This window comes from Camelus ferus, chromosome 5 (assembly GCF_009834535.1).
Source record: "Camelus ferus isolate YT-003-E chromosome 5, BCGSAC_Cfer_1.0, whole genome shotgun sequence".
NCBI lineage: Eukaryota > Metazoa > Chordata > Mammalia > Artiodactyla > Camelidae > Camelus > Camelus ferus.
In genome coordinates this window covers 28,225,300-28,240,794 of record NC_045700.1, presented here as the reverse complement: position 1 = coordinate 28,240,794, position 15,495 = coordinate 28,225,300, and the positions used below count along the sequence as shown (strand labels likewise).

Genomic DNA, 15,495 nt, shown 5'->3' with positions numbered 1-15,495 from the left:
TTTAAGAAGCTCATAAAAACTAGAAACCCTACTATATATCAAGATGCTAAATTTAAAAAACAGCATGTTATTTCAAAAATCTGTTTCTCTCTCTTTGTTTTTATCTTTCTTTCTAGTTGAAAGCTGGATAGGCTTAAGTCAAAGAACTGACACATCAAAAATCACCACATTTTGTAGCTGGCTGGCTAGTCCATCTGTTGAACAAAGGATGAGGAGGAATCATTTCCAAGGACTATAATAATACTTACATGGCTTTTTACTATTATTATTTCACACTATAAACAGATCAATTTCAGAGTCAACCAAAACAGTATAAAAGGGCAGTCACTAATTTTTCTTATTATTCATTATAGATTATAGAAGAATATACTCCAAACATAACACTGGTTGAAAGTGAACAACAGAGCTTATGGATAGTTTCATTATTTTTGTGCTTACTATGGTTTGTGATTTTCCTGTAACAAACAGTACTGCCTTGATAGTACAGAAAAAGAAAAATATTAAGAGTTTTAACCGTAACAAAGGGAAAGTTTATCACAGGCAAGCTGTATCAAGTTGGAGGAGCAAAGAAACAGAGTGGGAGGAAGAGGGCAGGAAACACTAAGCAAACAGAAGACTCAACTATAGTTAAAAGGAAAATCAATTACATACAGTTCCTGCCAAGGGAAGTGTTTGGGCAGAGGGCATAATCACTGCCCTGGAGAAATGAAGGACAACAAAGAGGAAGAGAAGAAAATGGTTAAAGAGTTATGTCTGCGGGAGGGCTGGGACTAGGGCCATGAACCCAAGCCACTTGCTATAATTGTATCACAGGATCCAATCCATAGCATTCTCGCAACAAAGCAGAAAGCACCCTAAAGCACAAAAGAGAAAACATACTTAGATGTCCTCAGTGAGAGAATTAACCAATCATCTGTGTTTGATAGATTGGCTATCTATTCTTTGCTTAAGTTCCTGTTCGTAAAATACTTGGCAAAATGCGATACAATAAAAACATTTACTGGAGAATTGAATGCCATCCTGGCAGAGACTAAAAAAAAAATTGCCTCCTTGTTACTGCATCTCGCATATATATGAGTGCGGCACTTGGAAACCTATCTCCTTTGCTTTCCCCTCCTCTGATAGTGTGTATCAAAGATCTGAGCTGGCTGATCTGCAAAGCTGAAAAAGGCTGAAATGGCACAAGACAGGAGTGCTGGGCCCTGGGTACGAGTACCAAGCTCCTCTATCTGTGCTCATCATAGCCCGTGAGGCAACCAGCTACTCACTCTCAAAACCCGAGAGCTCTATGAAGTCAGACATTTATTTTCTAAATTCAGCTAAAATCAACTTTTAGCAGGCACTGAAAGAAAATCTACCAAGAAATTTTCACATAATTCAGGGATCTTTAAAAAAATTCTTCTGGAAACAAACATCAACAACAAAGAGTCATAAAAGAACTTTGCAAAAAAAAAAAATTTTTTTTAATTGCATTCTTTACCTCATCCTGATCCAACATCTGTTGCTTTAGCTTTTCAGCCAGCTGGCTCTGCTGGTTAATTTCATCATCCTGAAACAAAACATCATGTTTAATTTGGGGGGGGGGCTAGTTATGTCATTTCTGATATCCTGGTTTCTTGAAGACAGTTGGATACTGAGATGCCAGCTGTAAGCGTGTTAAAAAGATGAAGGAAATGGTGTGGTGCTTCCCCACAGAAAAGAGATTGGTTGAAATACCACTTCACCCACCTTTCACAGCAGATGAAACATCTGGATGTTCTGGGAAATACAGTCCCCTACACATTCAACTCAATTCCTGCTCATCCAGTGATGCAGGGCTTGGGAACCAAAAGGGACTTTGAAGCTATCCCTCCCAATTGAAAGATGTTAACAGTGAATTCCTAGTTCAAAGAATAAGGGAGTGAATTTCTAGCCACCTGTACTGTAATAGGTACATGTCCCAAATCTTGTTAAACACAGCAGTGACCGAGAACCCTGCCATGTGACAGGGAGGCAACCAGTTATTTCCACTTCAAACCTCTTACTTAGATTGGAAAAACATTTACTAGAGAATTAATCTTTGGCATTAGCAGACCTCCTTTTGATCAGCAGCTAATTTTCTTACCAGTCTGAGAAAAACCTCAGGAAAGCTGGGGTACAGAAATGTGAATGCTTCCTTTCCGGCCAGTCACCGAAGGGGTAAGTTACCTTCCCACCGGCACAGTCACTCTCCTCACTCTCCTCTTCTGTCACTAGGAGTCGCTGCCGCCCCTCGCTGCCCCGGGCAGGCATCGCCGCCTCTCCCCCAGCCACGGTCCACCAGCGCGGCAAGGCAGCAGGCGGACAGCACCGAACGCGTAAGACTCAGTCTTTGTCCCAAAGATTTTCATGAATTCAAACGAAATTGTGCAGCACTGCCAGTGCAGAACGACATCTTAGCTTCATAAGCCCCTGTGACGACACTTCTAGGGTCTAAACCACAAGCAGCTTCGGATCCAGTTCAGTATTGCTGGGTCCCTCTTTGCACCAGGAGCTGCTCGGGGTTGTCCATCCGCAGCCCTTAAGAAACCTGCACTGCGCTTTCCGCTTTTTCCAGAGGTGAGGCGAGAGGTGCAGTTTTCCACGGGATATTCTCCTGCCTGTTTGGTTGTATCCGTGCGTACATTTAAATCAGATTAATTCAGTGTCACAACCTGATGCTTTCCACGGAGGAAGAAAACTAACACCGATATAACAGGGTCCTGTATCTCCTTTTCCTTTGTGTAGAATATTTTGGGGGGCTTATTTCTCTGCTCAGGGAGATTCCACTTCTACTGAGCTTTTTACATCAAGTCACCTATCTCATATATAAGAAAATTCAAATACCAGAATATCTTCTGAAAAGTGCTTGGAAATCCAGTATCCACGGACTAGATCTTAGCAGTGGGCCCCAGAGTGAGCAGGTGTCAGCATGTTCTGAGAGGCACATGAATGTATAGAATCAGACCGCACAACATACCTGACTCTGAAGTTTTGAAGTTTTTTACGATTTAAAATTCCTTAATGGTTCTAAAAACTACTCATGGCTCTCCTCCTCAAGTCAGACTTCTGGCAGGACAATTAGGAAAATTACACCAGAATGAAACCTCCAAAAAAAAAGGAACTTTCACCAATAGGAGACTATTTTGTCAGTCATATTTTCTCTTCTACTTTATAAAGTTAGAATGTCAGTTACTAGGAACAATTTTATGTTTATGTTCCTTGGCACATAAATATTAAACAACTTAACATAAAAGACTCAAAAAGTTTAACATTGGGGGGCTGCCATCTCACCCCCAGGGACATATCCGCAACGGCTACAAGTGCTATAAATCACGAGAGAAGCAAAATGTTAGTGCGAGCGCTTTGTTCTTACACTGTGTTCATTTCAAAGCCTGAAGATACAGGCTTGCTCCTGACAGGTGACAAGCTGGGATGCAGTGATTTTTGAGGTACCATGAGAAACCAAGGTCCCTCGCCAACCTGGGTAGGACGAAGAACCAGGATTGCATGACAAGCACATGAATCACTTATATCAGAGACATTCCCAAAACTACAAAACTACCCTTTCTTAAGGCTACTCCTCTAAGGAATTAGCATCGTCTACTGTGATTTTTTTTTTCAATTTTCAAAACTTTCAGAGTAAGATGCGAGGGGCAGTCTACATACATGCAAGAGCCTCTCTTAGAAAGTGCTGACACCTGCTTACTCTGGTGCCCACTGTTAAGATCTAGTCCATGGGTAACAGGTTTTCAAGCACTTTTCAGAAAATATTCTGGTATTTGAATTTTCTGATGCATGAAGTACAAGTGGGCTGCCAACAGGTCACTGGTCACCTTTAATGATAAAGGTGTTTTGGATGCAATGGTTATCAATGAAATGAGGTTCAACTTTTACTTCCACTTAATTCTGCTCCTCCCTCTCCGACACTACAGTAGCACTGGAGACGTGACGGGGAATGAGAGAGACAGTGCCAGAGCCCACCTGCCTCTCTTGAACTCTGCATTCAGCCCACCTCTGCACCACCATCCCTCTGATACCTATCATGTGGCTTCTCTCTTAGGCAAACAGAAAGGGAGAAGACAGGAAAGAAAGACACTAATACTTACTGAGCATCTGCTATGTCCTAGAAATTTTTATTCTCCAATCAACCTTTTGAAGTAGCAGATCTGAGCTCCATGTTGCAAATGAGAAAAACATCTTCAGCAGGTGGTTCAAGAGTCCAGATCTCAGCATTGTTAAGTCACAGGTCTGACTCTAAAGTGCATGCTTTTCCATCCCACAGCACTGCCTTGGGAGAGCACCTGTCCTCAGACCCCCGGAGGGGCAGCACAGAGGGGCAGAGGGTCAGCTGGCAGGAGACTGTGTAGTCTTTCTCCCACCACATTCTAGACAGACTCATTAGGACTGACAAGTTCCTCATTTCAAGGGCTAAGGCCAAAATGGGATGAGCACTGAAATGGGAGTCAGAAGATGTGTAACTTCGTTGCAGCTCTGCCACCTACAGGCAATGGAAGTCACGTAATCACCTGGGCTGATTTCTCATCTAGACCTAAATACTCTCAGTGCTATCACTAATAATCTATGAGGGTACCCTGTCCTAATTCATGCATTCTCAAAAGTACCAAACCACCTGCGTCACCAGAAGCATGAAATACCTTTTAGAACCTTTAAAAGGAGGACAACTGGTAAATAATCAGGCTGTCCTTGGGTAGAGTTACTAAGGTCAAACCGCTAGCTTTGGTGGTCCCCTAGGCTGAGGCTTTGGGCCTCAGTCCTCTCCCAGATCTCTCAGCATCATCCTGTACTGGACCACAAATGTTAACCTCAAAGTGTGTGCTTCACCGGGTTTTCAAGGCACATGCTCAAGGGAAACGACAAGACAGAAAACGCCCTAGAGTGGACGTCAGGAGGCAGAGGCTCCAGGGTCAGCTTTTCCAGCTACCAACTGAAACCAAGGCGTGGCATTTTGTACATTTCAGAAGGTGGACTGGAGACTCTAAAGCCTCCCAGATCAATGAAAACTCCCCACACTGCCAAGGGAAAAGATCCCTATCCCAATCACGGCAGGCATCTATTCGCAGAGAACAGAGTAGAATCAGGTTATCACCCTGCTTCCAGGATTCTTTGGGGATACTAAAAAGGAACCCATCAATTCTAAATGAGAAAAAAAAATACACTTAAACAATCGCATTTCTTTGGAGAGATCAAGAAATTGCCTACACTGTTCACATTAATTATTGGTCTCCTTTTTCTCTCACTTTGTTTGAGGCTTTGCATAAAATACCCGGGTAGAAATGGAAGGGTACCTAAAGAGTAATTCATGCAGCTCTCATGGGGTGAATCTCTTATTAAATATGTTACCAGAAGGGTAGGGCGACCCTGGTTTAATATTGTTGTTATAATGCCAACTCCCAGAGTCACAAGCAAAAAGAGAACTAGCGTCCTTAAGGCAACCAGTCACAGTTCCCTTGTAAAGGTGATACCAGACTCTGGGCTTTACTTAGAACGTAGAGGCCTGTAAGATTAATGATGATGTTAACATAACAAAGCTGTTTCATCCAAGCCAGAGGTGTCCCCAAGCACTCTGACCAGAACCACAGCAGGAAAAGATTAAATCAGACTAAAAATATCAGCAGCCTTGATGAAATGAACTGAAAGGACTTAGATATTCCAAGGGCAGTATGCCAAGATCACGTGAAACATCGATTTAATTTCCTTTGCCTCTGGGATTCCTAACCTGACCTTTACTGGGGATGAATGATCCAGTGTTCTCCAAGATCTTTTTTCCTTTATGCCAATTGGTACATTGACATGGTTGTTTGAGCTCCAAAAGTTTGCCATAAAATTGGACATCCCTAATCAGCATGTCCAAACCACTTCGTTCAAGAGTATGCCTCCGAAAACAGCTTTACTGATACTGGTAAGGTGGAAGCCATCAGACCACGTGCCACCACTACTGGTTCCTCATTCCAGGGCCTTAGAGCTACATGATTAAAATATACACCTGAGTTTTGGGAACCACTACTTTTGCCCCTACAGCTGGGACAATGCTGAAATATCCAAGAGGTGATGGATAGGCCCAAAGAAGAAAATAATTAAACAAAGATCATGCACCCTCCACCCCCTACTCTCATGCAGTGATAAGGCCCCATCCAATTTCCAGAAGTAAAGACTCTGTCTACCCAAGCCAACATTCCACTCTTCCAGCCCAATTTCCCTGCAACTTTCCATTCCACATGAATCCAGTTCCCCGAGTCTGCCCAGTGAAGAGCTGGGTAGATATTGGGAAGGCGGACATAAACATCAGTCTGCAGTCCACATCAGTTCCCTGGGACTTGAGCTGCTTCTGGCCAGTAGGGCTGGGATGTGCCACCATTAGTTTTTGCACCAGAGTGAGGACCATAATCTCTGGCTACAGACCTTATCATCCAGTTGCCGGTAGAGACTGGAGAGCTCCTCATCATACTTCTCCTTCTCCTCTGCAGAGATGCCAGCGACCACGGGGGCAATGTTGTCTAGGATGGGGGTGTTGTCACAGGGCTCCAGGGTCTTCTGGTCCTTCGCACTGATCTGTTCATCCTCGGGCACAGCTTCTCCTACAAGGCACAGCCAAGAGGAGTTGGGGATTGAAGAAATGCAGCATGCAGCCCTCCAGGAAGAGTTCCAAAAATAGTCACTCCCGTGAAAAAGACACAGAACACAATAGGAGCTGTTGTATAGAGTTAAAGAGTTTGTGTTCTTTCTCTTTGACAAAGAGAGGTCATAGTTCACTGACCAAAACTAGTCTAAGGAAGAAGAAGACTATGGAACACTCCCTCCCTTGTGATGTCTCACTTAAGGAAACTGGTTCCATCAACCACATGAGTGCTCAACGAATCCAACTTTGCAGTGATACCCAGAATTTTTTGCATACGCTTTTCTTTCATGGAGGAATATGCTGGGGCTTTACTTGAATCATATTCTCTCTAGTGAATGATTCAAAGGGAAATAGACCTCTGAGGCATCCTAATTACAATTAATTAGGTTACTGTTTTATGAATAGAAACAGCCAGATCAAGGAACAAATTCGCCATTGGTAATAGAACACTGTAGGGCCCAAATTCTCAGAATCTAAGAATCTCTGACTCGGAAGCAGGAAGTCAGGGTAGCCCTGGGCCCAGGAACTCTGACTGACGTTGTACAAACACATGTCCCACCACCACTCTCTCCCCCGGGAGGTCAGAATTAATTGGCTTGACTGGAGAGTTCAAATAGAATAATTTCTCATGATATCAGGTAGTCCCAGGAAAGAAAAGGCAGCCCATCCAGAATACCATGCAGATACCCTGTATGCCACTTCTCAGTCTGCAGAGGAGCATTTATCGGGGCCTTCGAAGGAAGCATTTCCAAATGTGACCAGGCTAACTGAGGGAAAAGGTGACGTTCTCATGCTGGCCAACAGCTATTCCCTAGTAAGGAAACCACCTTGCAAAGACAGACTGCATAAAAAGGAGAACCATGTGGCTCAACTGTGTATCTTAAATATCTTCTTGGAAAGCAAACCAAAACCAAACATACTTTTCCATCACAATGTTTACCATCAACTTCACACTCAGTTTGCTACAATCAGTGAGCGTCTGCAACGTTCCAAGCCTCACCCAGTTCTCAGCCCATAAAATGCATTCTGTGGAAATACCCCAGGAAAACTGCCCTGAGCCAGAGGGAATTTCTCAAAAACAAAACAAAACAAAACAAAACAAAACAAAACAAAACAAAACAAAAAACAGAATTAGAACTGAGCTCCTAATCCACGGCTTCATAAATAGTATACATCACATCTCAAGGAACCCAACTGAACATCGTATGCATTTATCACAATACAAACAAAGCACTTTGTGATGGGTTAGCTTTGCTGCCTAAGATTCCATTATCTCATCTGATAATCACAAAATGGTACCATAGGCCTCCACGTCAAATAAAATTAACACCCAATGATTTCACCTTGGTATCACGATTCTATTTGAAGTAGCAATTTGAAATATATGATTAGCTTACTGAATACAAAACTGAGCTGGCCTTTTTTTCTTCTAAAGCTCAACTAGACTGTACTGTTTCTAAGCTTTTTTCTGAAATTTTTGACCTGAAACAAAACCAGAATATTAGAGTAGCCTTTGAACTGAGCCTGAGCCAAATCAATATTTCATTCAGTTCCAATTCCTGGTTTAAAGCATCCATCAACAACCTTACTGTGCAGACTGGATTTCATCCAATTAAAAGATCTATATTCTCTACAGCCTAATGAGTCCATGGGCCATAAAAGCAGTATCGTGTTCTAGTTCCTAAGGATTACAGGGGGTGAGGGAGTGTTAAAACATTATATATATATATATACACACACACACACACACACACACACATATATATGTATATGTATTTATAATTATATATGTAAATATCTTTTTCTAACCATAGAATGTATACTAAAAGTCCTCCTTCACCTCTACCTCCCAATTCTGTTCCTTCTTCAGAGAATTTTACTACTAACACTTGGTAAATGTCCTCCCCCAACTTGGATCATGACTATATCTATAATTTTTCAGTCCTACCTTCTGAAATTTGTGAACAAGGCAATCCAGTTGCAGTATGAATTTGATCCTCCAGCTTAAGTATGATGAAGATGAAATTCTTAACTGTACTAGACCAGAAACCAGCCAGAACATGGTCATGTTGTTCATAGGCCAACTCACTCCAAGTCTAGAGGTAAGATACAAAAACACCTGGAAGAGACATATTCCCTGTGTTCTTTGGTTCCAAATGGCCAGAGAGGTAGTGATATCTTGAGGCTGGAGTGAACTAAGGAGCTACCCAGTGAGTATTTCCATTCATCAGAGTGGGCAGGAGTCAGGGATGAACCCCACAACCCCGCAGTGGGTGACCTGCTCTAACCAAGTCACAGACTTGACTTCCCCCTAAAGCTGCCCTCTTCTTCCACTGAGAAATGACGGCATCACCAAGCATCAAGGTTGTCCCAGATTAGAGAGGTTTGACAAGCTAGCCAGGGCTGCCCTGAGGCACCCTGACCACCACCAGCAGACGCTGCATGAATACTTGTAGCGCCGTGGCGGGATGCTAAGCCACGCCGCACCTTCTACAGATCTAGTTAATCACAAGCCCATCTCCTGCTTAACTTCTTGGTTTGCTTTTCGTAAAGGCAAGGAAACACAATGCCTCTAACACAGCACTGTTCTAAACATTAATTAAAATAGTATATGAAAAAAGCACAAAAGGTATTATTGTTTAAAGTCCAACTCTTATTCCCTACGCTGCCTGACAAACTGTCAACTTTTCAGGTTTTGCAGGTAAATTACTATTTTTACTTACTCTGAGATTAGTGTGTCTGGGGTCTTCACAACAAGTCTGGTGGTTAGAGCTGTTTCCAACGTGAAACACGATATAGCTATGCAAGTGCCTTTTGGGTTTATTTTTATTATTATGAAAACAATATTTGAAGCCAGAGCAGAATTTCTGCTTTCCCTTGCACAAGTTTCAGAATCAAAGCATCAACGTGTCCCCCACAAAGCTACATCTGAACAACGAGCCTCTCCGAGTTTTTATTCTAAAGGTCAGGCAGGCAGGATTATTTTCTGCAGCAGCCGCTCTCAGGCCGAGAAGAACAAAGCGGCAACAAGCAGGAACAAAAGCGGCGGCGTCTGTGGGGGCGCACAGCTCCTGCCCGAAGAGGGGCCAGGAGCCCGTCTTCCCAAACACCGCTGCCCTTCAAAGGACGGAGAAAATGACTTCCAGAAGCGTCCCTGGTAACTACACCGTCCAGCTCGCAGACACGTCTGGGGACTGTAAATTCCCCGCACTGTGCAGACCTGACAGGAGGCAGTCCGTCTCCATGGCGATCTCACGGCGTTAATGGAGACTGCTCCCCGCACTGCAGTGGCCCGGGCCTCCGGAGAAGCCCCGCGAGGTGATTACGGAGTAACTGACTGTAACACGCAAGACCGCTGCAAGCAAACCTGGGAGAAATAAGGCCCTAGAATCTGGTGGCGGGAGGACAAGGACCACAAGCGAAGATTAGCATCTATTTTTATTTTTATTGTCCTTTGCGTGAAAAGCAGATTTCTCTGATTTGATCCCTTGAGGATTTATACCTTACTGTCCATAGGGAAAGAGCTTCTAATATTGTAAAGCATCTGATTTTCTAGAATGAAAGCTCCCCCACCCCCACCCCCACCCCAAGAAACGTTTTCCTTCTTTAAATAAGCATTCTGGCATTTCCTATTGTCAGATGCAATTACCTTTAAGGACTATAAAGATTTGTGTGTACACAGGAGCGTTCACTTGGAGCATACCTATAAGGTTGGCAGAGCATTTTAATTATAAAATGAAACCCCCAGAGGGCATAAATAACATTTCCACAAAAAGTAGAAATCCATCAATTGCAATAAACAAGAATGACAGACTAATCAAAAATTCTTGTTAAGACTATTAATTAAAAATTCTAAAACGGGCTTTTTGGGGTTTGTTTTTTCCAAAAAAAGAAGGAAGGAAGACAACCATTAGACTGCCAGTAATTCATTAAAATTTCACACATGAAGTAGCAACAAGCTAGTTACCCTTTTCATAAGTTGAGTCCCTAAAGCCTCTGGAGAACAGAGAAAGGTAATTGCATTCTCTCAGAAACCCGAGGGCAAAGACTGGCTGGTCACTCACAGCTTCCGCCAGAAACCAGATCAGATCTGGCAAAGAAGGTGCTTTCTTTTAATACCAATTAAACAGGCCCAGTGGCAGACCTAATGGTAGGTAATTTCTATACCAAGGAAACAAAAAGGAAATCTTTACGCTGCCAGATGGGTAACAGCAGCTGGATACAAGATGTCATTATATAAATGGGAGGTTTGAAAAAAAAACACCATCCCTTTAAGGGATTATTTTGCACGCAAATAGCATCTTTCACCCTAGTTCCTCGAAATACTGTAAGAAGCTTAAGACATTCTCTAATCCCTTCTAGAATAATTTTCTAATAAACTGGTCACCCAGGCCTTTGCATCCTCTTTACATTCTTGGCTTCTGAAATAGGCCACACGATTCTCCTAGCGGCCAGAATTTCTATTAGTGCTTGGTTGTGCTCTCAAAAGAAGGAAGAGGGCCTCACAAATTAGATCTCTCAAACAAAATGCTAACCTCTGAGCTTCCACCGTAATCATGCATCCGAGAGGGGGCCCAGCATCTCTTACACATTTAATGCCAAAAGAGCAAACTGTGTTCCAACTATGGAGGCCACACAGTTCCACGGAGCCCGGATCAGACTCGAGGTTACAGATTTAGCTCGTCAGGGCACCAAGCCTGCTGGCCTGGCAGGTTTTAAATTTGGAGAACCGATCTGCTTTAGAGATGGCTGATTTTTCCATGCCTTCCCAGCCTGTGATGAAATAATTTCTTTGCCTGACTTCAGCAGGTGGGGTAAACCTCCATCCCCTCAGTTAATACTGTATTTAATTATGTGAGAGACGATGCAGATATGCCGTGTCATCAGGTTATTTTCATCCATTTCTGACCCCTGGGTTTTCAGGGCCTCTTTCTCTGACTTAAAACCCTTGTAAAGTTTTTTTTTAAAGAACAAAATTCATAGAAGTATCAGAGAAGGGCACGTGTAAAGACCGACGGGGAACTAGGGACTCAGCCCCTCTAAGCATCATGCCCTGGGCCTTCAGCCCTCTTTGCCATCCTGCTGTCCACGGTCTTCCTGATGGACTGCTGGGGAGAAGGGCAGGGGAGAACTGGGAGCCGTAATTCACTCTGAATTCAACTACCTAAATCTACCCCCATTTAGAGGATGGTTTGAGTCCTTTCTATACTTATGATCAACAAGCAACCGAGCTGGGGGGAAAAAAAAAGGTCCTATTTCTGCCCACTGCCCACTGCCTCTATCTGTCCCTAAACAAGCAGGCTGAACAAATTTCCATGAGGCGCAAGTTGCCAACAGAGCCTCCAGATTGGAAGAAAAATTGTCCGTCGACTTCAGCCCACAAGATGTCACTAGTAGCTTGTGGTGGCCAGGGGTTGTTTTCCAGCCACTCAACACCCATTGTTGTAACAGCACCCCGACTTCCCTGTGAGGAATTACCCCCTCTGGTGTGTGCAGTCTGGGTCAGACAACATCGGGGTGTCCTGTCCTTCTCCAGCCAAAGCACACCACCCAGTGCTGTGTCCCTGTCCCTCCCAGGCCTCTGAGTCTCCAACATACAAGGCAAGGACGGAAAACACGTTCAGAGGGGATTCACTGCAGGTGTGGCCCCTTGTGAGCCCGGTTCCTCTGCTGTTCTTCCCGTTCTGTGAGTCACTCATGGTCTTTCTTTTTTTTTAATTGAAGTATGGTTGATTTATGATGTTGTGTTAGTTTCAGGTGTACAGCAGAGTGATTCAGTTATACATACATATCTATCTATTCTTTTTCAGATTCTTTTCCATTATAGATTATTACAAGAGATTGAATATAGTTCCCTTTCTTCTCTTTTTGTTTATGAGGGGCAGGACCCTCACTGGCCCAGCGGGGAATAGAGCCAGGAGACTGGGTTTCCCCATCCTTTCTTTATAAAAACAAGGCATGGCCTCCCCTGAAGCCCCCGTGTACGGGCTCTGGGCCATGCTGCCTTCAACGGCAGCGGCAGAAATGAATTAAGGCTTGGTGTGGTATATGCCTGGTGAGTCACAGGCCATGCTCTGAGAATCAATGCTCTACTACGCCCAGAGGAGAAAGCCGCCACCTGAAGTAGCCCATGAAGCTCGGAGAGTACACGTGGGGGCGAGGGGAGGAGCCGGCCCATAGGCATGTAATAGGATAGTGTTTCCCGACTTCTGAATGACTTTGAGCAGGCAATGCTCTCTCCTATGGCGAGACATACTTCCTTCCATTTATTTACAGTATCTTCCTGGACTCGATTTGCCGTTGAGACATCATATTATTTTACCTTCCCCATTCCTTTGTATTCCTACCTCATTCTCTATAACAGCAAGCAGGAAAAGGCACAAGCACGCACGCTTTTCTCTGCTACGCACCTCGGCTCCTGCTCTCCCACCACTGGAGCAGAGCAGACAGACTTTTAAATTATAAACACTGTGCGACGCCAAGCTGGGAATCTCTTTCCCAGGGGAAAGGGCGCAGAGCCGACAACACTCCTTTAATGCGTTCTGACCGCAATGTGGAAATATCCACCCCCGGGAGTCACGGCGGTGAACTCAGCAGCTGCCTCCCACAAGCTTGGAACCAATGTGTATGTCAGCTTTCAAAAGAAAGTTGGAAATATCCTGCCCCTTGGATTTCAGTGGCAGGCATTGCCTCTTCTCTCTACTCCACCCTTCAAAACCCCGGTTCTCAAGCTGACACAGCCCAGCCGTGCCCTCACAACCACGAGGAATCAGGATGCAAGGGGCACCACGGAAGGACTTCCAGTCCCTTCTTTTCACGCCCATCTCCCTGGCTGAAACACAACCACAAGAGCTCATGCAGGCTGCACCCACAATGGAAAGAGAATGAACTTAGGAGTCAAGCGCCCTGCGGAGTCATCTTGGGCGAGTCTCCTGTCCTGCCTCAAGGGCTGCTGGAGGATTAAACGCCCAGCCTAGAACGGGACAGAAAGCCTCCTGGGTTTTGTTGTACGTGCCCATGCAGTTAATCCTTGAAACAGTCCTTCCCTCATACTGGTCAGAGGACCACTGCCCCACACCTCCACCTGCCTCGCTTCCTGCCTGAATGTTATACCACTTGAGTAGGTTCTCAACATTTGAAAAGTTTTGCTTCCTGGGGAAAAAAGAAATCACTTTTAAAATGTGAGTGTTAGCTTGCAAGGACAGCAGAGCTGCTAATCTCCCTCCTCCCCATCACTCAGCGATTACATGGCAATGGTGCAGCAGAGGGGTGGGGGAGGCGTCTCAAGACCCCTCCCGCTTCTCCTTCCCTATCCTCTCTCCACAGTCCACAGACGACCTCACCTCAGCCATGCCTCAGGTCCCTCCTAAAGATCCACCACTCACGTTTCTCTCTGCAGCTCAGGCAGCTCCTCTGAGCTCCAGACCCTCAGACCTAACTTCTTATCTGGCATTTTCATCTGGATGTTCCACCAGGCACCTCAAACACCCCTCCTCACCCCGATCTCCAGTCTGGTTCTTCTCCAGAGTTACCTGTCTCAGTGAATGGCTCTGCCCTCCATCCAACTCAGTAAGTCAGAAAACTGGACACTCTCTCTCCCTATAGCCAACTCCTCAGCAACCCTGCTGCTTTCACCTCCTAAACACCAACCTGGTCCATCCACCCCTCTCCCTCTCCACTGCCCTGTCATTCAACGACTGTCATCTCCTCCCTGGAAGACCACCCCGGGTCCTAGACTCCCTCCCATGCCCTCCAGCTCATTCTTCAACACAACCAATGGATCTTCAAAAATGCAAATCTTATCACAGGGTCTGTAGCTTGACAACCTCAAATGGCTTCTCGCTGCTTCCAAGACAGTGATCAAAACCCTGAACAAGGACTGCACAGCCCCACACAGGCCTGCTCACCCTCCTGGCCCATCTCAGGCCAGTGCTCCTTCACTCCTCAGGGCCATGGTAAACACGGCCCCCTCCATCCCACCCCCACTTCCCCCCTCCTCACCTCCTATTTCGCTCAGCTAACTGCCCTGTTTCTCTCAGCTCTTATTCCCCATGTCACTTACTGGGAGAAACCTTCGCTGACTTTCTGAGTCAAGCTCAGGGCCCCATGTTGTAAGAACTCTTAGCACTTATACTTGTGCTTCTTGGCATGCAGCACAGACTGTCATCGCACGTTTACTGATCGTGGCTGGAGTCCACGCCGCGTCAGCCTGGAAGTTCCCGGAGGACACAGACCACGCCTGACCGCTCACACCTTCACCTCCAGTGACGCATCAAACGTGTGTATACAAGAAACATTTCCAAAAGTCTGTCATATGCCAGGAGCCATAATTAGTTTTCCCAAATTATTATTACTTTTTTTTTTTTAGTTTTTCCAAATTACGTAATTTAAGGATTTATGTAGGATCTCACCCTAGAGGGCATGGAAAACAGTAAATCTCTGAGGAGATCAGCAAGGTGGATGAAGTGAGACAAACAGTTAAAATGATGCCAAGGGAACAGTCCAAGAGCAGGGGGAGTGCCCAAGAGAGATGCTAGGCGTGGGCGTGGGTGAGGTCAACAGGGCAGTGGGCAGACCCCGGAGGACGGCTCATTGAGGGATGGAGAATTGGAGGGTTGCAGCTTGGCAAGGGATAGGAAAGAAAAGAAAAAAACAAGGTTAGTTGCCCACACCACAGTGTTTCTAAGGCCAGTCCCTCCTCCCTCTATTAAAAGGCTTTACTGAATGTTCCAGTTGCCCAGCAGAGAAGTGACCCAAGAGGATCCCAGAAATAGAACAAAATTTCATACGGCCGCTCCCGGCCTAGCCAAGCACTCCTCCCCACTCCCCTACTCCTGCCAAACTGCAAGGAATCAGCC

At 45.0% G+C, this 15,495-nt stretch overlaps 1 protein-coding gene across 1 annotated transcript in view; it reads right to left on the bottom strand.

Annotated features, from left to right (window-relative positions):
- Positions 1-15,495, bottom strand: part of KIF5C (kinesin family member 5C) — a 147,162-nt gene that overhangs the window by 42,138 nt on the left and 89,529 nt on the right. The window contains exons 12-13 of the mRNA XM_032479416.1: positions 6,421-6,596; positions 1,481-1,549 (exon numbers count right to left, since the gene is read on the bottom strand). Coding sequence (XP_032335307.1) covers positions 1,481-1,549; positions 6,421-6,596 — 245 coding nt within the window. The remainder of the gene's footprint in view (positions 1-1,480; positions 1,550-6,420; positions 6,597-15,495) is intronic.